At 42.7% G+C, this 23,563-nt stretch overlaps 1 protein-coding gene across 1 annotated transcript in view; it reads left to right on the forward strand.

The window, feature by feature from the left end:
* The window catches only part of Cdon (cell adhesion associated, oncogene regulated), an 86,050-nt gene that overhangs the window by 20,422 nt on the left and 42,065 nt on the right, over positions 1-23,563 (forward strand). Inside the window, exons 2-8 of the mRNA XM_028776188.1 lie at positions 8,863-8,995; positions 9,500-9,772; positions 11,240-11,386; positions 12,313-12,456; positions 13,800-14,087; positions 14,685-14,954; positions 20,982-21,335. Coding sequence (XP_028632021.1) covers positions 8,923-8,995; positions 9,500-9,772; positions 11,240-11,386; positions 12,313-12,456; positions 13,800-14,087; positions 14,685-14,954; positions 20,982-21,335 — 1,549 coding nt within the window. The 5' untranslated portion in view covers positions 8,863-8,922. The remainder of the gene's footprint in view (positions 1-8,862; positions 8,996-9,499; positions 9,773-11,239; positions 11,387-12,312; positions 12,457-13,799; positions 14,088-14,684; positions 14,955-20,981; positions 21,336-23,563) is intronic.

Genomic DNA, 23,563 nt, shown 5'->3' on the forward strand with positions numbered 1-23,563 from the left:
ACCTCTGTAGTGTTACAATACAATGCAGTAGCCTCTGTAATGTTACAATGCAGTCACCTCTGTAGTGTTACAATACAATGCAGAAGCCCCTGATTGATTTAGGTTGAGTCTAGCAGAGTTGCTCCAGAAAATTACGCCTCATTTCTTGTTGACAGGCCAGTTCATTGATGAACTTTCAGGCTTTTCTCGTTGGACAAGCACTTCATGCTCTATACAAAGTGCTATATTTACAAAGGCACAGTAAACGTAATTGACCTGTTTTTCTGTTTTCTGGTTCATCAGGGCATTATACCTTGATCATTATTTTGTTTTTAACTGCCTGTGGTGGTGTAAGGTTTTCTGAAGTGCAGATTTTCTTGGTATGGACCACTGTGCTTCTTGGTATGTTTTGGCTTATCAGTCATGTTGGGCCCCTTATGTTCTGACTAGGTGGCAATCTGTGATTGACTTGTGTGTCAACTTTTGAATGAGCCTGGAGAGCCCTATTATCAGTGCCCAGCTGCTCATCCATGGTAGGATGGCAGGTTTGATGAAGCTGTGTCTGACCTAATTCTCATCAGTAAAAGGAGCGAAGAAATCCAGGGGTCTTCATTTCTTTTGTATAGCCAGGTTTAAAGAGCAAATAGAAACCCTGAAACTGAGATCAGTATTTCTAGATTCTAGAAACCATATAACTCAGCAGCTAGAAAAGTCACCATGACAGAGCTGTCCTTCACAGACTCTGACCCAAGTTTTCTAAGAATTCTGATTTCCCCCCTCATTTTCTGTTTCATCGTTTCTTTGTTGGTATACGTTAGTGTATACTTTATGGAAATGAATTTCCCCTTAAGCCCTCTTCCCCACATTATTAAAATATAATCTAAACCTAACCCAGTGAGGGTCATGTTCTGTAACTGCCAGGGAAATTCTTGGCTCGGTGCATCATGTAGTCTAAATGAAGCTCTGGGCTTTTAAACGGCAGTATTAATAATATTACCTAAGCATTCTTTTTCAACTCTTTCCATGTTCTTCCTTCTCATCTGCCATCAAAGGAGGCTAGCCAAGTGTCTGATGGCAGCATTACTACACCAGTCTAGTCTGTTCTAGTTTAGCTAGTTTTTAGCAAACTTAAAAAAAAAAAAACTTGTCTTTGAGCATTTGTTTTGTGGTTACCATAATTCTGTTACTTTTTCCCACGAAGCCAGTGCCAACAATAAACTTGAAAATCCACTGAGTGGTGCATTTATGGCAAGGGTGGACTCTGCAGTTTTGCACAGTAATTCCTTGAAATTTGCTGTATCTTGTCTTTTCATTTTCCCAAGTTGCTTTTTATTGTTTTACTGTTTGCATGCAGCTATGCTCGTAAGTATTTGTAACTCTCCCGTACAATTCACAATAGATGCCAGAATTATCTGGTTTCCACAATTCTCCATTTCCTGTGCTCAAGAGCAGGAAGGAGTCATCCGTTAGAAAGAGGGAAAGGAACTCTTGATGTGTCTTTTTAAAAAAAACACACAAATATTGTGAATAGAACCTAAGCCTGCGTTCGGAGCTTCTTTTGGTGTCTAATTAGGACCACATTGACGCCTGTTGCAGCTGGCTGCTCCTAGCTGTTGCCTCTTTTTTCACTGTGACCCTTGGTCCTTGTGACCTTTCCTGGGGTTAGTCCTAGGCCCTTTCTATTGTGTCAGTGCCGGAGTGGCTCATGTGGAGTTGATTATTTCTCTGCTCACTTGGTCATTTTGGTGCCACGGCTCCTACGTCACTTCCATTTCCCCCCCCCCATTCTCCCACCCTCCCCCTACTCTTTGCTGGTCCTCAGTGGAGGGAGACACTTCTGCAGGCAGCAGGGTTGTAAAGGTTGCAGAAATCTGTGGGTGTCAGCCTTTAAGAAGAAGGTTGATCTGAACGACGGCAAGGTCATTAATAAACGTGTACAAATGCCACCGTCTGCATTTCACACCGAGAGCGCCTGGCTCGCTGAGAGAGCAGGACTCCAGAATCGGTAGCGTCCTGTGCGATTGGCAGATTCCTTCTCCCACCTCCAGGCTATCAGCACAACACAGAATAAGTCCATCATTACCTATTGCACGTAACCGCTTTAAGGGATGCTTTAGTTTGTAAGTGTATTTCCTCCTCTCTGCCCTACACCGAACGAATGGTGGACTATCAGATAATGTAGTTGTTGTAACTAAAGTACCATCAGGTACTTTCTTTGCTTCTTCCTTGCCTCGTCCTCCCCCAGTCCCTGTTGTAAGATGACTGAAAGATTGATGCCAGCTGTTGTCTCATCTTGGGAGCCCTCGAGTACACAGTGAGGAGACTGACCCAGCAAAGCCTTTAGTAGTTATGAAGGAGTGACAGTCTGGGGGACATGCAGGACATGTTTGATTTCCTTGCTCACAGCGCCTTTTAGAGGTACGTGAGAGGTGTGGGGAGGGTTGAGGTTGACTTAGTGACGTTTCAGGACTGGTTTTCCATCACATCTCATCAGTCTCATCCCTGGGTCATCGATTCTGCCTCCCCGTTTTTAATTTCTTCCAGCCCCAGCTTTGTTGGGATCCTTAGTCTTGAGTGAGGAGTTCCTACTTCTTCACATGGGCTGCCCTTTCAGGATTCGGGCTGCCCTACCCTCCTATGTTCAGGCCAGCGGTTTTGTTTGCTGTTGACCCCCCACATTTGCATCTTGCTCTACAAGTCTCACGAGCTAGCTTAGATCCAGACTTACGTCCCACTCTCCATCTCCACAGGTGCCCCCCCCCTCCCTGCAGCACCTTCCGGACAGTGAGCACAAAGGCCCTGCTGTTTCTCATGGATTTCCTGTATGAGAAAATGCAGACCATCTATGCAGTCACTTTGTAGTCAGAGATGTAGACTGTCACTTTGGTTCCTTCTTTCTTGTCAGAGCAGCCAGGAAACAGGAATTGGATAGACAAATGGATTCCGGTGATGTCTGAGCTGTACATTCTTTCCCAGACTGGATCGCTTGTGGTCTTCGTTCTATCAGTTTTACCGTTCATATCATTTAAATATGTCCAGATGTTAGGGGTGATGTTAGATGTCTCTCGTGCGAGCCCCTTTCTCTTTCATACCTGTCTCCTAACATTACATTACAGTGTGGATGGCATTTCACAGGTGCAGGTCTGAGCGTGCCCTCTCCTGTAGAAAATAGTCCTGTCAGGATGAAAGCCAAACACCTTAATGTGATATATATGTATATATATAATGCTCTAGTTTCTGTGTGCCTGTGTAACTCTCCCTCTCTGAATATAATAACCCCATGCCTGCAAAGCCCCCTGTTTTGGAGACCACCTAATCAACATATGACAAGATGAATCATAAACTGGTAGTTGATTCTTTCAAGGTGTAGCGCCAGGACATGGCTTTTGAAGGGTTTTGCCTCTTAAAAGATACACTGCACAGAAAGGAACCATCCACACTGTGGAAAAGCTGTTCAGCAGCCACTGTGTCAAAATACTGCTATCTGAACCGGTTGTTGTAGCATGAGCTTTTAATCCGTGCGCTCGGGAGGCAGAGGCAGGAAGATCTCTGAGTTTGAAGCCAGCCTGGTCTACAAGAACAAATTCTAGGACAGCCAAGACTACCCAGAGATGTCCTGTGTGTTGACTAATCCATTACATTGCTATAAGAGAAGGATTCTGTGAAAACTTTACATAGGAAATGATGTTAGCTTCTTCACCACATTCTTTAAATATTTGGAATGAAGAAAAATTTGACAGGAGACTCAGAGTTGTATATGATTAATATGCAGGTAGTTAAATGTGGTCTTTTGCTTGTTTGTGTTTTTTAAGTGTCTGGTGCTTGAACTCTCTGTAATTGTACTAGATTAATTTTCTAGCACTTAACCAAGGTTTTCTCCTCAGCATATTCTATTTTTTTTTTTTTTTTAGATTTATTTATTTATTTTAAGTATATGAGTACACTGTAGCTGTCTTCAGACACACCAGAAGAGGGCATCCAATCTCATTATGGGTGGTTGTGAGCCACCATGTGGTTGCTGGGATTTGAACTCATGACCTCTGGAAGAGCAGTCAGTGCTCTTAACCGCTGAGCCATCTCTCCAGCCCCCTCCTCAGCATATTCTAGATTTTAGTTATTGCAGAATTTTTTTTTTTTTTTGGTCTCAACAGTTGCTAAATGGAACATTTTGAAATTGATTGAAAATAGAAATCTCTCTATTTAAGATCTCATTTCATGAAGAATAAGATTCCTTTAAAATGCAGACTAACTTAAAGAATTCCCTATTTTGAACAACCATACTGATCCCAAAGCCAAGCTTTTGTTTACAATTAGGGCAAGAGAAGGGGAGAGGAGGGCCACTCAGAAAGAGCCTTGATCAGTCTTGGGGGGACTTGGGGTATGCTGGGGAGTGGAGTCATTCAGTAAGAGCCAATCAGCCTAAGGAGAACAGAAGTGATGCTTCAAAAACAAAGTAATCAAATCTAAAAACTCAGGAAGGGCTTTCCCCAAAGGACTCTTCTGGCAGCATGTTGAAGAGGGGTTATAAAAGCAATAAGTTCACAACCCAAACAATGAGTTAAGCAAACTTTAGGGAAGGATTTCCTCTCAGAGCTGAGATGAGGCATACCTTTAGCCCCCTGCTGCCAGAAGAACCCAGCCGGACCCAGCATGGCACAGAAACCATGGCTGTTATACACACCATCACCTGTGTGGAGGAGAGGGCGAGGCTTAAACCCCATCAGGATACAGCTGCTGCTCTTCTGAAAAGATGCTTCATCGTCCTAGGAACGGCTGCTGCTGAAAAGTGGAAGGGTGTGATTACATCCGGACATACAGAAGTGCTTAAGGGAGGCTCTCATGGTCGGTCGATCAGTTCCTTCTGAGACCAGTGAGTGAGAGAAACCTTAGCAGGTTGTTGGTGTGTGTGTGTGTGTGTGTGTATTTCCTAATCAATTGAATCTAGTTTATTTTACTACCTCTTTAAGTTAGGAAAATAGCTGCATGTACTTTTATTTTATATGTGATTGGTAGACCAAAGGGGGGAGAGAGAGAGAGAGAGAGAGAGAGAGAGAGAGAGAGAGAGAGAGAGAGAGAGAGAGAGAGAGGAGATTATATTCTTGATCAGCAGTTTGAAGTTTTGATTGCCAGGAAAAACACAGTAACTACAGTGATTCCCTGCTCCCCCAACCCCCCGACCTTTTGATGGATCTAGGGTAAGAAGCAGATTTTTGTACCCATGATTTTTTTGTCATGTAAGGTCAAAGGTCAACAGTGTGATGCATGTTATCATGAGCTTCAGTGAGTTGATCAGTTAGAGTTTCTATCCACATTTGGCTTATAAAGTACATGGATCTGCACCTTACACTGAGGAGACAGTTACCAAACTGCGCAGGTGGTGGTTGTTAGGAATGGTGCTTAATTTTTTTTTATAGAACTAACATACTCATTGTCAATTATGTGAAGAAAAGATAGAAACATGTTTTCTTTAAGCATTTATGTTAATACTGGGTGTTTTTGAAAAGCATTAAATAAGAGAAATGCTGAAGTTAAACAATAGTATGATTTTACTCAGAATTCTGTTCCATCTGATATGATTGAAGTCTGAATTCTGGTTTTAATTTTTACAGAGAAATCCCCGAGTGCTGTGTATGTTACAGTAGTGGTCAAAGAATCTTAGGTGATGGTCAGGAGATGTGCGGTGGAGAGGGGAGTGCTGTTTCCCTGAACATCTGTCCTGTTGGTCACTATTCCATGTTAGCAGAGAGTGAGAGGAGGCTGGGGTGACATACAATGCTGTTGAGAGAATGAGGGGTGCTTTCTATCCAAGGCAAACATCTGTAGGGGAGAGAGATGACATTATGGGAAGGCCACTTGTGTGCAACATGGCAGGAGAAATGCAGGGGAAATTGTGCGTGCGTGCGTGCGTGCGTGCGTGTGTGCGTGTCTATGTTGGGTGGAGGGAGGGAGGGGAGAAGGAGGGGCAGAGACAGTAATCATAGCAGTAATACTGATATTAAGGATACTATATTTTTGACAAAGATGGTACTTTTGGCAGTAACATGGCAGTGGGTGATTTTTGTCGTGTGCTGCTCGTGGGTCTCCTCTGTTCTGTACCAGTCTCACCATCTGTGTGGTGAGTGATGTTAGTGGTGAGGCTGGAGTGAGATTCTGTTGCTTCCTTCTTCAAGTCACCTGACCCATAGACGACATTATCTTTATGGTTCTCTAACCTGAGCTGTGTGCACACAGAAGTCAAGCCCACAGATGTTTACTGAGTGCCTCTTGTGGGCCTAGATTCTCGCTCACTTCCAAAATCACCTGAGATCATGTTAAAGGTAACCGCATGACCAGGCATAATGGATCAAGCCTGTAGTATGCGCATCAAGGAGGTAGAGGTAGGAGGATCATTGCAAGTTTGAGGCTAGCCTGGGTTACGTAGTTAGAGGCTAGCCATCACTACACAGTGAAATCTTGTCTAAAAGTATAAATGAACAGCCCAGTGGGCTTTATCAAGGAATCGTCCATGTGGTCTTATTTAGGTTGAATTAATGAGCTGTGGAACTTATAAGAATAGTTATAAATCAGGTCATGTGCCAGGGTTAAAGTTCACTGTGAAGTCCCTGTCCCTGCCTTTTAATAAATAAATAGTGGAAGAAAGACTTGGCAAAAGGAAGAAACAATCCTGCATGTCCACATTTTCTCAAAGTGTCTCCTGTTAACAAGTCAGTGAGTGTTTACTCAGCCTTCACCACTGCTAGGTCTGTCTGTAGCCTTAACTAGGATAGTTCAAATAAACCAAAAGGATTTGCATACAACTGACCCCTCTGTCAGTACATCTGCTCCCACTTCTTAAAGGGGTCACCAGGAAAAGACATGGAAAGGATGTCGGAGATGGAGATCAGCCTGCATTTGTAAGCTTTCCAGTCTGAGGCACAGATGAGCAGATTCCGAGCCACTTACTCAGAGACTCATGGCTTTGCTTGCTTTCACTGCCCAGTTCTGTCCATGGTGAATATGACCTTTCTTTGCGTAGACGACTATGCTCATAAACTGCTCATCGGGGAGGTATTGCAACTATAGCCAGTCCTTCTGTTACATTGTATTTCTATAGAGTCTATCTCCAGCCCTGGCCAACCAGGAACATAGGGCAGGATCTACAGAGCTTCCTGATAACCATGCCCTGCGTAATGCCTAGCACAGAGGAAGGGCTTAGTACACTTCTGCTGATTTTTTTTTTTTTAAATTAGGCACAGAGTGAATAAGTGAGTGTAAGAACAAACGGGATAGTTAGAACGTACTTAGTTCAGTGTCAGTTTTTGTTAAATATGATTGCACAGATGGAAATTTCATTATATTGAAGTAGTCCTTTTATTCTAAGGCACCTGTTAGAATGCTTTCTTCTGGAAAGTAGAATTTTACAACATTGACTATGCTTGGTTTTAAGGAGGATACACCATGTCTTCTATGTTACGTAGAAGAGTGAGAGCAAAGAAGAGAGATGTCCAGGATTTAGAGGGAGTTCACCATCTCTAGAGGATACATTATTAAACAGACTCATTTTATTTGTATCTTCTCATTGTCCATCTCTCCCACTAGAATGTAAGGTTTAAACTTACGTCTTTTATTTCTATGTTTGTAATAAAAATTATCCCATGTCTAGCACATAGGATGGTATCTACCATATAATGAATATTGAAAAACATTTGCTTCGTGAATGAACGATTTTGATACGTATTTCTAAATTGTCTCCCAGAAGAACTCACTGGTCCTATCCAACCATCATCTATGTGGTGGTTCGTCTCCGTGTCCTTGTCAGTCCTGGGATTTATGAACTTCTTAAAAGTTTTCCAAATGTACTCTACTGTCTCTCGCTTATAAAACATCAATAAATCAGATCTGAGAAAGCGCCTTTCCCTCGGGTGACATCTGTCAGAGCCATTCACCTGTCTGTAGCCAGTTTCTCCCAGTTTCCTGCTGCATGGCAGAATTTGGGAAGTGTCTGTCCTCCCTTTGTCTCCTGCTCTCTACGTACCCTCCATCCCCATTAAGTTAGTCTCTCTCTGCGGAACCCGTCTTGTCAACATTACCTGCCTCCTACATCGAACCCTTTGGATAGCAGCTAAGTTACTCTGCTGACTACTAGCGAGAGCTTTCTCCTGGGTCTGTCCCGTCCATTCCTTCTTTCTTTGCATCCCCGTTGTTCCTTCTCTGTTCAGTCTCTAAAGGTTCTTGCTCCCCAAGCATATTCTCCATAGAAAAGGCTGAGATGGCACCTGATTTTCTTACATCTGAAACCTACATTTCCAGCTCTGACTTCTCCCTGTGACTCATTTAAGCAACTTTGGACCTCATGGTAGCAGCTGGACGTCCAGTTGATAATCTAAAATGTTCCTCAGGCACTCAGATCTGCCTACTCTCCCCTTCTTCACTTGGTACCCACCCTCTCTGGATTTTCTACTTTAGTAAACAGGCGTTCTTTACTCTTTTACACCAAAACCCAAGAGTTAACCCTGGAATGGTTCTGCATCTCACACTTCATCTCCCGACCTCTGTATTTCTTTTGCTTCTGCTTTTAGATGGCGTCCTGAATACAATCGCATTTCATTGTCGTCTCCCACCGTGCCCTATCTGTCTCTCAAGGACTCAGTGCCTCTTGATGGTTCTTCCTCTTCCATTCTTGACCCACTTCAGTGCGACCTCCATGAGACTAGTTCTCCAGTAGTGGAGTATCCTAATCCTCAGAAGAAGAAATAACAGTTTTAACCCTAGTTTAGTGTCTAGTCTCTATGTGGATTGAGGAAGTAGGCATCATAAGGAACCTAAGATACGATGATCAGTTTAAAGACGACAGGGGTTCTCAGCGTTTAAGTTTTCTTTCTTTCTTTTTTTAATGTTTTTCAGTAAGCTGAGGCCTGGACTTTCTCCAGAAGTCTTCCCAGCCTACTTCTGTAATTGGGCGATATGCATCCAGACCTCGGACCCTTATGGACACTGCTGTATGTTCTTGCAATTCTGTGTCCTTCTGTGAGCTCAGGTAAGAAAAAAAGAATGGGTTTAGGGCTGAAGCCTTTCCTCTTCTTAATTTTTTTGTTTTATACTTATGTGAGGGTATATATGTATATATGTATATGTATATATGTATATGATGTATATGTATATATCAATGTGTAACTTATTGTGCAGCATTTATTACCTGTTTACAAAAAACTGTAGGGGCCTGGCATAATGGCATACCTTTAATCCCAGCACTCAGGAGGCAGAGGTAGGCGGATCTCTGTGAGTTCAAGGCCAGCCTGGTCCACCAATCAAGACCAGGGCAGTCAAGGCAGAGAAACTGTGCCTCAAAAAATGGGGGTTGGGGGGAAGATGGACCTATGAATTTTTATAAGTATTAAGAACTACTACCATAGAGAGATTAGAGACTGTGAGACTGTCTGGGTTATAGATGCAGATGAAATGTATTTAATGTATCTTCTCTCTGCTTTCTGACCCTTCCTCTTTCTGTCTCCCTTTTACACCCTGGAATGTTCCATTGTAGACTTGGCACCTTATTTTATTTCTGAGCCAATCTCTGCTGTCCAGAAGCTTGGAAGACCCGTGGTCCTACACTGTTCTGCTAAACCTGTTACTGCCCGAATCTCATGGTTGCATAATGGAAAACGATTGGACAGAAACACAGAACAGATAAAGATCCATCGGGGGACTTTGACCATTCTGTCTCTTAACCCTTCCCTTTCTGGTTGCTACCAGTGCGTTGCCAACAACAGCGTCGGCGCCGTTGTGAGCGGCCCTGCTACAGTGTCCGCTGCAGGTGAGTGTAGTTTGAATCTTGTTATCTGTTGTTTTCCTTGAAATCTATGGGCTTTCTATTGCGTGCTGCATTTTTTTTAACAGTGGGAAAAACTTGGGCACTAATAGGAGACACGTTTGTACCTGAGGAGTTCTTATCCTGACTGTGGATAACTGGGGAAAGATACTGGAACCTCTGTAACCCAGCCTAGTGGCTTAATCTCTAGTCATAGTGTGGAAATGATTTTTTTTTTTTTAAAGTAGCACAGGACCGTTTTCTAGTGTGAATTCTGGGCAGTCTCTTTGAGCATCTTTTAAAGCCCTTAATATCAATACAACCAGTTGGCTTCGATATTCGTTTATGCCATGCAGTCCTCCATCTTTCTTTCACATCCAATTGTTTTATTTCCCTAGATTACCAGGGGATTGTAATTTATGTAATTTAAACCAGGCTAAGGAAGCGGGTTGGGGTGTGTGTGTGTGTGTGACTGACTGTAAAGAAAGGAATGTGGAGGATTGAACTTACAGAAAATCTGGAATGAGTGGTTTTTCTTAGGAAGTTTGAGCCATCTGCCTCTCAAACGGCGATGGCTTCCAGTAATGGAAAACGGCTTTGTGAGGGCACCCCTATTTACAGAACAAATCTGGACTCCCCCGGAGAAGTGAGTTTGTCATAACTGAGAAGAGTAAATGTTTTTATAGAGCTGTGACCCGTGCACAGCTCCAAGACACACACTGGAGGGCTGATTTCCTGGAGGCAGGCAGCTGGCTTCCTTGGGTGGTGGGGGTGATGGAGAGCCTCCTCAGTGCACAGTGACCTGTTTAATCTGAAAGGAGGCAGCACCGACCGGCGCATCCCGGTGCACTGGGCTACTGTGCTTTACAGCGAGCTGCCTGGGTTCATTCCTAGAAGCTGTTTCATCGAAGGGAAAGTGAATTTTGATGAACATCCGTCTGGATGGGAAAGGATTTACCCTGACAGAATGGAGGTCAATATGCTTTGCAGTTCTCTGTGGTATTTTTGGGTGTTTTCCTTACGGCTCCCCGAAGGCAGTGACTGAAAACCTGTGTGCCCCGATACAGCTATCCGCCCTTAACCACGCCCTCTATTCCAGTGGCTTTCTTATGTGGAAAAAAAAATGTTATTTCTGGCTGTGGGGGGTACACACCTGTAATCCTAGCCATGGGAGGCTGAGGTAGGAGGATCACAAATTCAAGGCTAGCTTCAGCTACGTGATGTTGCATCATGAAACCTGTCGAAAGAAAGAAAGAAAGAAAGAAAGAAAGAAAGAAAGAAAGAAAGAAAGGAAGGAAGGAAGGAAGGAAGGAAGGAAGGAAGAAAGAAAGAAACTAAAACTAAAAAACCAAAAAGATATGTCATCCTCAGGACTGGCATCAGCTGGCACACACGGCCATTTTACGCGTTTACAGGCTTTGTACTTCTTCCTTTGAATTGTCTTGCATTCGTTTGTTTACTTGTTTATTTCAGCTCTGGGTGATTTCGATTTGTCAGCAATGCACGTTATTACTGCAGAAGAGAAAAACACAGGTTTCATTGGCTGCAGGGTACCAGAGAGTAACCCCAAAGCCGAGGTGCGCTATAAGATCCGGGGAAAGTGGCTGAAGTCTTCCACAGGTGAGTCGTGTTTGGGGCGTGCTCTCCGAGGAGGAAGCGGACATGGGTGGTTCCATTAGACAAATTACTCCATAGACTCCTCCTTAACCGCCCAGGGCCATATTTAAAAAGCAAGTCTTTGAGAAGATGACCCACAGGGTCATACATAGGACGATCTATCACTTTCTTCCCCACTATTTGGTAGAGAGTCTCACACCTGGTGTGTGCCATATGTATTTTTGTTTGCCGGGGGTCCGTTTATCTACCACCTCACACTCCACACTGGAATGTTAAGTGCATTAATGAAGGGTCTTTGTCTGCTCTCTGTGTTGCCATGTCGTGTGTGCCCAGGCCATGACTGGCTGAGAACAGCTCCTCCTTGTATTATTTATTGAGAAATATGTTGAGTAGCCAGTGACTGAACACCACTGAGACTATAGGTTGCAACGTGTCCAGATGGATCTGTGCTCAGGTGTTTTGGTCCAAAATAAGGTTCTTGAGCTTCCTGACTCTGACTGTCTGCTAAAGGTTTTCTAATTGGGGTTTTGCTCTATGAGGATTGTTGGGCTTGGCTTCTCTCTCTCTTTTGTTACAAAGTTTCTTTGGCTGTGATGTTGGGCTTGGCTTCTCTCTCTCTTTTGTAACAAAGTTTCTTTGGCTGTGAATTTACTGCTAGTCTTTTGTGTAAATCTCAAGTGTCTGTTAGTCCCAGTTGAGTTGTGGGGGTCTGTAGGAAGGGAGAACCCGGAGCTCTGAAGATGAGGATGACTTTGACCATCTGACGCACCTTCCTCTGCTTCCCACATGCTGGGATTATAGACACGTGCCACCATGTCTGATATCACGTGGTGGATGCTGGTGCCAAACCCAGGACTTTGTGCTAGACAAGATTGTACCAACTGAGCTGCCTCCCCGGGCCCTGACTACGTCCTTCTACCTTCCCCCAGGAAACTACATAATCCTTCCCTCAGGAAATCTTCAGATTCTGAATGTATCCTCGAAGGATAAGGGATCATACAAATGTGCCGCCTATAATCCTGTCACCAGCGAACTGAAAGTTGAACCCACCAGCCGGAAGCTCCTTGTGAGTCGTAAGTATTTGGCAGGATGCTGGTGGCTAGGGAAGGAAGAGTCCTCACAGGGCCAGCTCACACAGCGTTGGTAAAGGAAAGCTCAGTGTGGTTTTCATTCCAGGTTTCACTTATTTATTTGAATGTTAAATTTATTATATTTTATGCATGGGTATTTGCCTGCATGTATGTAGGAAAGGGAGAACCCGGAGCTCTGTAGACGGGGGGAGGGGGGGGTCACTTTGACCATCTGACACGCCTTCCCCTGCTTCCTACATGCTGGGATTATAGACATGTGCCACCATGTCTGATATCACATGGTGGCTGCTGGTGCCGAACCCAGGACTTTGTGCTAGACAAGATTCTACCATTTGCATGCACAAGGTACACACCTGGTGTCCATAAAGGCCAGAAGAGGCATTCATATTCTCTGGAAGTAGAGATACAGAGGGTTGTAAACTTTAATGTGAATGCTAGGAATGGAAGAGCCGCCAGCACCTTTAACCACTGAGCCATATAGCTCTGTCCGTCAATGTGTTATAGAGTAGCCCTATACCTGATTTATGGTAGTTTTTAAAGATGTATTTATTTTATGCATGTGAGAGTATTGCTTGCATATATGTATATGTACCATGTGTGTGCCTGGCGCCCTGCATCAGATCCACTGGCACTTGATTTATGTGTGGTTGTGAGTCAGCATGTAGGTGCTGGGAACTGAACCTGGGTCCTCCGCAAAAGCAGCAAGTGTAACTGTTGAGCCGTCTCTCCAGTCCCCATTTTTAAACATTGTTTTTTTTTTTTAACCCCCCCCCCCAAAAAAAAAAACACAACAGTCGCCGGGCAGTGGTGGCACACGCCTTTAATCCCAGCACTTGGGAGGCAGAGGCAAGTGGATTTCTGAGTTCGAGGCCAGCCTGGTCTACAGAGTGAGTTCCAGGACAGCCAGGGCTACACAGAGAAACCCTGTCTCAAAATACAAAAGAACAAAACAAAACAAAACCCACAACAATCTTCCAGCAGTGGTATTCGTAGATTGGTTATCTGTGAAGCAGGAAACCAGGAGATAATGTGCTTTCTATTCGGTATGACAAAAGCCGTGGCTGATTTGGAATTGTCACTGTTGAGCTGAGGAAGAGCGTAGTTAACGGGTGGCTTTAGACTTAAAACCCCTACATTTCCAAAATGCCAAAAAAAAATTACAAAACATTTTAATTTCGGCTCTCAGAGAAAAATGATTTTGTTATGCATCGGGCCTCGTCACATGAGGGAGAAATGGAAGCAGTTCCCCGGGGTGTTCACAGCTCAAGGAAGAGGGTGGACACGAGTCATTTCTAATGTGATTCTGTGTTCCCTTCCTTTCCCAGGTCCTTCCTCGGATGGTTTTCACATTCTTCACCCTGCTCTTTCTCAGGCATTAGCTGTCCTTCCTCACAGCCCCGTTACCTTGGAGTGTGTGGTGAGTGGGGTCCCGGCCTCACAAGTGTATTGGCTGAAGGATGGGCAGGATGCCGTGTCAGGAGGCAACTGGAGAAGGCTGTACTCTCATCTTGCCACAGCCAGCATCGACCCAGAGGATTCTGGGAACTATTCCTGTGTGGTGGGCAACAAGTCCGGAGACGTAAAACATGTCACTTACATGGTCAATGTACTGGGTAAGTGAGGTCTTACTTACTCAAAATGGAGTTCCATTTCAAACCGGCTTGTTTTCCTAGTCTAGCTGATGTTTGAAGGATATTTGTGAGCTAAAAATGAGACACAGAATATCAAGAAATGTCCATGCTAGTAGCCAGAACAGGGCTCATTTCTACAAAGGGATGCTGAGTGGAACTGTATCTCTGGGTGGCATAGAACATTTGGTATAATGTGTTCTTGGGGCCTCATTCTCAGTACATGCAAAGCCAGAGAGCTTCATGCATGCGTGTGTGTGTGTGTGTGTGCATGTGTGCATGGATGTGTGTTCTGACATAGGCGCGTATTCAAAGGTGTTGGGGTATAAAGTGGGTGGATCCATATTAAAAAAACCAGACTTTAAGCTAGTAGCCACATATTTATTCTGCTGGTGAAAGTTAAAGGTAGATCTCTCAGTGTTTCTTGACCACAGCAGACAGAAGGATATAAATAAGGAACACGGAGATTTCACTACTCAGCGCTAGATTCTCCCTATGTGTGTTACATATGCCTGGTTCATTTTTCAGAGCATGCTTCTCTGTGTCTTACGTGATAGTTACACATGCCTGCTTTATTTTCAGAGCACGCTTCTATTTCTAAAGGGCTGCACGATCAGAAGGTGTCCCTGGGGGCCACCGTACATTTTACCTGCGATGTTCATGGGAACCCAGCTCCCAACCGCACCTGGTTTCATAATGCGAAGCCTATCTACCCCTCCTCACGGCATCTAACTGAAGGAAACATGCTGAAGATCACCGGGGTTATCATGGAAGACTCTGGGTTATATCAGTGCATAGCAGACAATGGGATTGGATTTATGCAGTCTACTGGAAGGCTTCAAATTGAACAAGGTGTGCTTTTGAATCACGTAATCACAAGAAATTTTACTTCATGGGTAGGCTTTTTCAGTACTTAGATATGAAATCATGTTTTTGAAAGAAAATAATCCTATGACTGTCTGAGAACTGGGTTTGTTTTCCATGGTCCTTTGTAGCAACAGACTGGGATTTTGATGAAGCCACTTTATTTAATCATGCTTCTAGAAAAAATGGTTTTGGGGATAGATGGATAGCTTAACGGTGTTAACTGCATTGGCTGAGAGCACCAAGGCTCAATGTTCAGCACCCATATGACAGACAGTTCACAACCCTCTACAACTCCAGCCTCAGGATCCAATGCCTTCTTTGTGCTGTGTGGACACCAGGTACACAAGTGGTATATGTACATACATGCAGACAAAACACCCACAAACATAACAAAAGTTTAATGAAAAACTTGTGTCTTGGTTGGCCCTATATCCCCAGTGGAATAGCATGGTGATTGACCGGGTTCCTCTAGGCTCTAAATAATACACTGTTGCAAAATATGCATTTCAAACACTTTCTTCATAGTTTCTAAAGGTCTACATTGAAGTCTACAGTCTCTTTTGCCCTCCCCATCCCGACCACTATCCAACAGCCAGTCTTTTCTTTACAACTGACTGGTTTTTATCAGTTTCTTGAATAAACTTCTGTTCACACATACAAGAATTATACACTACAAGTGTGTGTGTGTTTGTGTGTGTATGTGTGTGTGTGCATTTCTATTGTCTTTTAAAAAGACAAATTGTGCTAGAAGTGTTTCTTTTAAAAACTTTGCTTAACTTATAGTTTGAATTTCTTCTCATGTGGTATACCAAACCATATATTTATTCTTTAAGAAAAATGGCTGCTTACAATTTCGTTATATACTTGGCAGTAATTTGACTAGCATCTTGTTGATAGCTGTTTGAGATATAATGAACATTTTGATTTTTCTGCATATGTGTGAGTATCTCTAAAAGAAATTTCTAGACGTGAACTTGCAAAATAAACCTATGTATGTATACATTAGAAATTTCAATAGATACTATTGAGTGTCTCTTCATAATTATCATGAGTTCATTCTTTCATGAACATTTTGTATGTCCTGTTTCCTCACATTATCAGCAAAATGTAGTTGATCAATTTGTATGTGTATACACGTACACATGTGTGCTCATGGAGTCTAGAGGTTGAAGTGAGGTGTCTTGCTGGATTCTTTTATGTTTTGAACCTTCTGAAACTCATTGACTGGGCTAAGCTGGCTGGGCAGTGACCTTTGGGGATCTGCCTTCTTGCCCCATTCCCTGCACTGGGCTTCCTTGCAGATACTAAATACACCCTTCCATACCTAGCTTTTATGTGGGCAGTAGGGATCCAAACTCATCCTTGTGCTGCAAGCACTTTACCAACCAGGCTGTCTCCTCAAGCCACCTTTTTCAAACTTTTTTTTATATTTTTATCTTTCCCCAATCTTTAGTATCCTATCAGGAAAAAAATACTTTTTAATCTGTACTTTTTTAAAAATTCTAGGTGAAATTAAATATCTTTTCATATGCCTGGGAGACATTTATACTTACTTCTTTACATATTAACTGTCTTTTGCCCATTTGAAAATTTAAGTTTGGGTTATTTTCCTTATTGATTTATAATAGGGAACTTGTTTGTGAGTTTTAAACATTTCAAAGTTCAGAGCATCCGTGTGAAACAACACCTCTTTGATCTTAGTATGACAAATTTAGAAGTTAATAAAACAAACCATTTTTAAAAAAGTTATGTATTTGGAAACATTAAATTACAGTTCAAAATCATAGTGGAAACTTAAAATACTTTAAGCTGAATGGCAATGAAAGTGCCAGAGAGCAAGGCCTTAGTTACTGTTGCTATCAAAGAGCAATGCCTTAGTTACTGTTACTATTGCTATTGCTGTGAAGAAACACCATGAGCAAAAACAAGTGAGGGTGGGGAAAGGGTTTATTTCTCTCACAGTTCCATGTTAACAGTTCATCAAAGCACTGAGGGCAGGAACTCAAGGGCAGGAGTCTGGAGGCAGGAGCTGATGCAGAGGCCATGGAGGGGTGCTACTTACTGACTTGCTCCACATGGCTTGCTCAGCCTGCCCTCTTATAGAACCTAGGACCACCATCTAGGGGGCACCACCCAAAATGGGCTGGACCTGCCTCATCAATCACTAATTAAGAAAATGACTTACAGCTGGATCTTATGGAGACATTTTTCTCAATTGAGGTTCCCTCCTTTCAGATGACTCTAGCCTGTGTCAAGTTGACATAAAACTAGCCAGCACAATCAATCATGTCCTGTGGGAAGACAGCCAACATGGAATTTAGGACTTTTATAGCCTTATGTGCTTACCAAAGAAAACAAGTAAGGTTGAAAATTATTGAGTAAATCAAAGGAACATTAGATTCGAAGAAGTCAGAAGACAGGAGAAGCAAAGCCAAGAGCAGAAAGCATCTAAGAAAAGAAAGGTAAACTGCAAGATAGAAAGTGTAGAAATTGATTCTTGGTAAAGTGAACTAATCTTTGGCAAAATCAAGTAAAAAAGTGGATATAAAGACAGTATTAAGGAGAGAAGGAAATTGTAAGTCTCAATGCAGAGATTAGAAGTATTAAAGCAACCAATAGGACAATACATTACAAATATAAACAGAGCTGTGGTGTTAACTCCTACCACTGAATACCTGAGATGATCAAATGAAAAGGAAGAAAGCTTTATTTTAGCTCATCGCTTCAGATGTGGTGACTCGGGCCTGTTGCTTTGGGCCTGTGGCAGGCAGTATAGAGAGAGCATCAAATGGCTGGAATAAGTCTAGCAGCGACCTGCTTAGGTCATGGCTTGGAAGCAGAGGGACAGAAAGGGGGCAAGTTCCCAGTCTCCCCTCCAAGGACACACCCCCCCAGAGACCTAACTCCTTTTCAACCAGGCCCCATGTTGTTAAAATGTCATTATCACTCAAGCAGCCTGGCAGCCTGTTGACCAAGCTTTCAACTTGTAGGCTTTTGTGGGGGACTCCAGATTCAGACTATAACATGGGCAAATTCTAAGGGAAAATAGAACTTAGCAAAGCTGACTTAAAGTAAATAGAAAACTTGAGTAGGTTTTTTTTTTCTTTTCTTTTCTACAGCTATGGCAGAAATTGAATTAGGAGTTAAGTTTTTCCCACAAAGAAAACATCAGGCCAGATGGTTTGGTAGAGTAATAGACCTTTCCAGATATTACACAACTCTCCCAGAGAGAAGGGGAAATGGAAAGTCTCTAGTCAGTATAATCTGAAGTCCAAAATCACAGAAGGATGGGACCAGAAAATGAGTAAAGGGAGGGAGGTCTTATTTTTGTGAACATAGGCATAAGAATCATAAACGACATATCATCAAGTCAGAAATGTATAAAAAATACACATCTTGCTGAAGCAGATATCTCAGCAATCTGCCATAAAATGCTTTGTTCACCCTATTTACTGTATAAAGGAGAAAAACCATGATTATCTCATTAGAAGTAGGAAAAATGAGACAAATGTATGCTAGACGGTCAGAAAAATGGAGATAGAACTTGATAAAAGGTATCTAGCAAAGACTCAGATGAAACACTCTTACCATGAGAATGTAAAAGGTGCTCTCTTTAAAATGCACTCCGGGTATCTGTGTGTGAAAGAACTCAGCCAGTACAGAAAGACACGAAGAAATTAGAAGGAAGTAATCCAAACAGTTATTAATTAATAGCCAGTGTTGCCATTGTACAATATCCAAGTGCTTGCTAGCTCTTTATCATATGTTTTATTATTAAAATACTAATATTTAGCAAGAAGCTAAGCGAAGACCTAAATAGTCACAAATAATTTGCCTTTCTGTATACCAGCAACAAGCAGGAAGTACTATTTAAAAAAAAAATCACTTTTTGTATTGGTAACAAATTACATATAAAGATACATTCTAGGTTATGGATAGCAACATTTGGAATTATATGTCAATCTGGTCTTTTCAAACTCTTTCTGAAGGTTTATGCTACTCCAGGTGGAATCTTATCAGGTGGAATATTTTGAAGACTTTAGCTGGGCTCTAATGGACCAGAAGTTCAGGGTCATTCTTTTCTTTGAGTCCAGCCTGGATTATATGAGAATGCATGAGTCTGTGTGTGTGCGTGTGCATCTGTGTATACCCTTGAGAAAATGATTATGAAGTTTATAAAGACAAGCAGAGGCCCCAGAATAACTAGAGTACTCTAAAAGCATGGGGGACTTGCTGTAAGCATAAAAAGCCAGTAATAATTTCAAAAGCATTACACTACTGCAGGAAAAAATAGACTGTTGGACATGACAGAGTAGGACAAAAATCTTTTTACATAGAAAGTCCTGAATGAGCTGGCATTGTGTACTCTGTTTCAAGTTTTGACTTGAAATAATTAATCATCAAAGTGAAATAGAAAATAAAATTGAATCTCTAACTCACACAGTACATAAAGATAAATTCACAAGGGCAAGTTTTTGAGGGCTACATTGGAGAGTACCTGTATGATCTATGACTCAGTGTTTTAGCAAGCCATGTATGGCATTTATGAATGGCATATAAACCTGCCAAGCAATGTTCTGCCTCCTTAGTCCTCAGGGATGTACATGTTCTAGCCAGTGAGAGCTATTATACCTATTCACGTGGCAAAAATTCAGAAACCAACGAAGATCCAGCGTCCTTTGTTTTATCGGACATGATAAATAGGTCTAGAGAGAAGGAAACATTCTGGAAAAAAATGTCTTCTGTGTCGATCAATATTTTATTGTGTCTTTACTTAAAAATCCCTCCAGAAAATACCAGGACTAGGAGGGAAGACTTGGTGCCATTTTGATTTAGAAACAAAATGGTCTTCATGTCCATGGTAAAAACATATACCAAATTGCATTTAAGATAATTTTTTTTCTCTCTCAGCCGTTCTCTAATGAGATTTCACCAGAACCGACTGTTTTCCTGAAGGAATATTATCCAGTTTTATGTTTCTTTACCTTTTTCATGTTATGTCCGTGCTTACCCTTCTGTATTCACAGCAGTCTAGTAGGCTTGATGTACCTATTGGAATCTCAGTAAATTTGTTTATATACACCCCTTTCAGGAGGACAAGAAGTCTAGGTAGGAAATTTGATGAGTCTACAACTAGAAAAAAATTCTACTTTAAAAAAAAAGTGTAAGATGACTGTGGGGGCGCACCCCTTTAATCCCCGAGTTCAAGGGCAGCCTGGTCCACAGAGCAAGTTCCGTGACAAGCAGGGCTACACAGAAAAACCCCTTTCCAAAACTGCTCCCCTCACACAAAGAAATTGCACACAACATCCTGCATGGCTTGGTGCTGGAGTCCTGAGGGGGTGACAGGGAATGAGGAAAGGGCAGGCACATACTCAAACACATTTGGAAAAGCTAGCATTGGATGGGCTATGCCCACTCTACTGGAGGTCACCTAGATGGCCTCAGGAGGAGGATTTCCAGGGAGGTGACTCAGGCTGTAGTCATCCAGGAGGACAAAGCTGCTATTATTTGGTTTTTGCACACATTGTCAACATTCACACAGGTACTAGAACTAAGGCTTTTGCCAGTTCCCTGAACCTAACTCACCTGGGAAAGTCTATTGGTTTCAGGCATTGAGGTCCCTGTCAGTAATAGACATTCTCTTAGGACTTCATCCTCCCCTTACATATTTACCTGGGGCTTTCTCTGCTTCTCAAAATTATGTACTTTTCTTTGTGTGTGTGTGTATGTGTACATGAGATGAGAGGGCAACTTGTGGAAGTTAGTTTTCTTGCAACCATGTGGATTACAAGGATTGAACCTATGTCATCAGGCTTGGAGGCAAGAGCCTCTGTTGGCTCTGAGACATTCTGCTTTCAGTTGTCAGTTTTATAGGGTGAAAGTTGAAGAGAGAGCTAATCGGAAAGGGGATGTCTTTGCGGTGTCATTTCTGCAGTAGGATGAAGTTACTTTGCAGGGCAGATGCTATCGTGTTCCTAGTTTTGATTATGTAAATTGTGTTTCTAATAGACAGCGGACAGAAGCCTGTTATAGTCACTGCGCCAGCAAACGTAGAGGTGACCGATGGAGACTTCGTGACTTTGTCTTGCAACGCCACGGGAGTGCCTGTCCCAGTCATTCATTGGTACGGCCGCCATGGATTGATAACCAGCCATCCATCACAGGTCCTCAGATCCAAATCCCGAAAGTCCCACCTGTTGCGACCTGGGGACCTGGACCCGGAGCCTATCTACCTCATCATGTCCCAAGCTGGATCCAGCTCTCTGTCTATTCAGGCAGTTTCTCAGGAGCATGCTGGGAAATACACTTGTGAAGCTACAAACAGACATGGCAGCACACAGTCAGAAGTGTTCCTCACAGTCGGTGAGTCCGTTTCAGCATTTTTTTCTCAGTAGAACAGTGCCTTTTTGTAGTGGGGGAAAAAGATGATTTGAAAGGTTGTTTTAATGGATGTACGCTTTCCCCGTGGTGACGGAAACATAGGACTGTTTTGGGGGTATTTAGCTGTATGGGAACCAGGTGGGTCTTGGTCTCCATTTCGCATTTAATTCTTAGGAATGAGCTCAAAATACAGTCTGTCTTTGTTATTAATGGCTTTGGGTTTTGAAGGTACTGAAGAGGTTATTTCACATAGTTTTTGGAGGAGAACATGAGAAACAAGATTCAAAGTCTGAAGGGTCAGCATGCATTGAGAAGGTAGACCTAGGGTCCTATCAAATGCCCATACATGGCTACTTCAGTTATCTTTCTAATGGGATGTGTAGTGCTATTTATATCCCATTGATTTGACATGATGATGACTTAGCAGTTACATATGATGTTTGAAGTACTCCAGTTCTGACCTCACCCCAGTGGGCATGTCGAGCAGTGTTCCCCAGTGTTGGGTCAGTAGATGGCAGAGTGGTTTTAGCAAACCACTGGCTGCTTATCAGTTGGTTGTCAGTCAGCTGAGTAGATTGCTTTGCTTGTCTGCTGAGGCATAGGGTATACAGTACTGTTTTAGTACGGGGACACTGAGGTTTCTGCCCTAGACACTCCAAATAGGGTTTTAAGTGACCTTTTTCTTCCCGGGTCCCCCCATGTCTCCTCTGTTATAGAGCCTGTAGGATCCAGGTCACTGTGTATCCTGGAGTTCACATTCTTCTCTCTGGGTAGTGGCTCCAGACCCCAGAGTTCCCTGCTTTAATGAGTTCACAGTCCAGGCTCTCATGGGTGTTCTTACCCATCCTGTCCTCCATAGATGTCCTTAAAGCACAGGAGGAGCCTTGGGTGGTCTTGGCAGAAAAGCGCTGGTGCTAGAGTTGGCTGGTAACATCGCTGTTTGCTTTCTCTCGTAAACAAGGAGTCTCTAGCTCTGTGTAAAGCTGGAGGCCAGAAGAGAAGTGTGCAGAATCTAGGACCTGCATTCTCCTATGCGAATGTGCTGTTTGATGCCCGTTAGAGGTGGTTCACTGTGTGGACATGAAGTCTGTAGGCTGTGCTGAAATAATGCAGCATGCCAACCAGAGGTCGGTTACTGAACTCTGCCTCCTTCTGATGCCACTAATGTCCTGCTCATAGGATTCGCTTGCAAGTCCAAGAGGCCATGACAGGAAAGCTGTTACAATGGTGTCTGGTAATAGAAGACATTATTGCTACTAGCAGGTCTATAGGAGATGCCTGGGTAGAACTTAGCAAGCATGATTATTTTATGCAAATGTACAGCAGTATAAAGAAATATAGATGCTACGGTTGTAGCTGACAGAACTAGTTATTTTTTTACTTTCTCATTTTAAATATGAGAAATCTGAAACACTTAAATTTCATTATCTAACTTGCTTAAAAACCTCCTCCTCTGCTCCAGAATCCTGTCCCAATAAATGCCATTTTAATGAGCAATAACTCCGCTAGCTACAGCCTACCCACCTGGGCCTTTTCTATGTTCTAGAAGAATTAAGGCCTAGTTGAGTCTATTAAAGCCAAAACAGTACACAGTAGTGCACTTCTGTGGGTAGAAACCTGAGCCTCATTAAATTCTAGCATTAACTGTCAGTTCCTTTGTTTATTATGGGGAGGGTAAGTTATATCTGAAAATGGGTGACAAGTCCCTCTCCCTTCTTTCCAGAGACCTTGAGCTTCTGAGGTCCTGGATATATAGTATCTCTATAAGTGAGTTGTATCTGCTCAAAACTCTAACAGGGGCTGGGCTTGGCTCCCTGCAATGTGTTGTGGATGTGAGCGGTCACATGGGGACATGTTGGTAAGGTTTAGTTGTATTTCACGTTAATTTGTACTGAGGCTTATTAATTCAATAACACTGCTATATCTTTTTCCTAATTCAAAAGCAGCCTACCTTTCGGATGGGGGTAGGGGTGTTCATTCTTGGAATCGACAGTTGGGAGACTGAGGCAGGAATATTGCTACAAGATCAAGGCTAACCCAGACTGTGGAGTAAGAACCTGTCTCAAAGAACCAAAACAAAGCTAATCTTTCCTTAAAATTAAAAAAAAAAAAAAAGTAGGACATGAAGTTGGGAGAGAGACTGGGGTGGGGCACTGAGAATTGGCGGGAGGTAGTGATGGACAAATGTGATCAAAGCATAATGTATAAAT

Source organism: Grammomys surdaster, unplaced genomic scaffold, assembly GCF_004785775.1.
Source record: "Grammomys surdaster isolate TR1022 unplaced genomic scaffold, NIH_TR_1.0 266, whole genome shotgun sequence".
NCBI lineage: Eukaryota > Metazoa > Chordata > Mammalia > Rodentia > Muridae > Grammomys > Grammomys surdaster.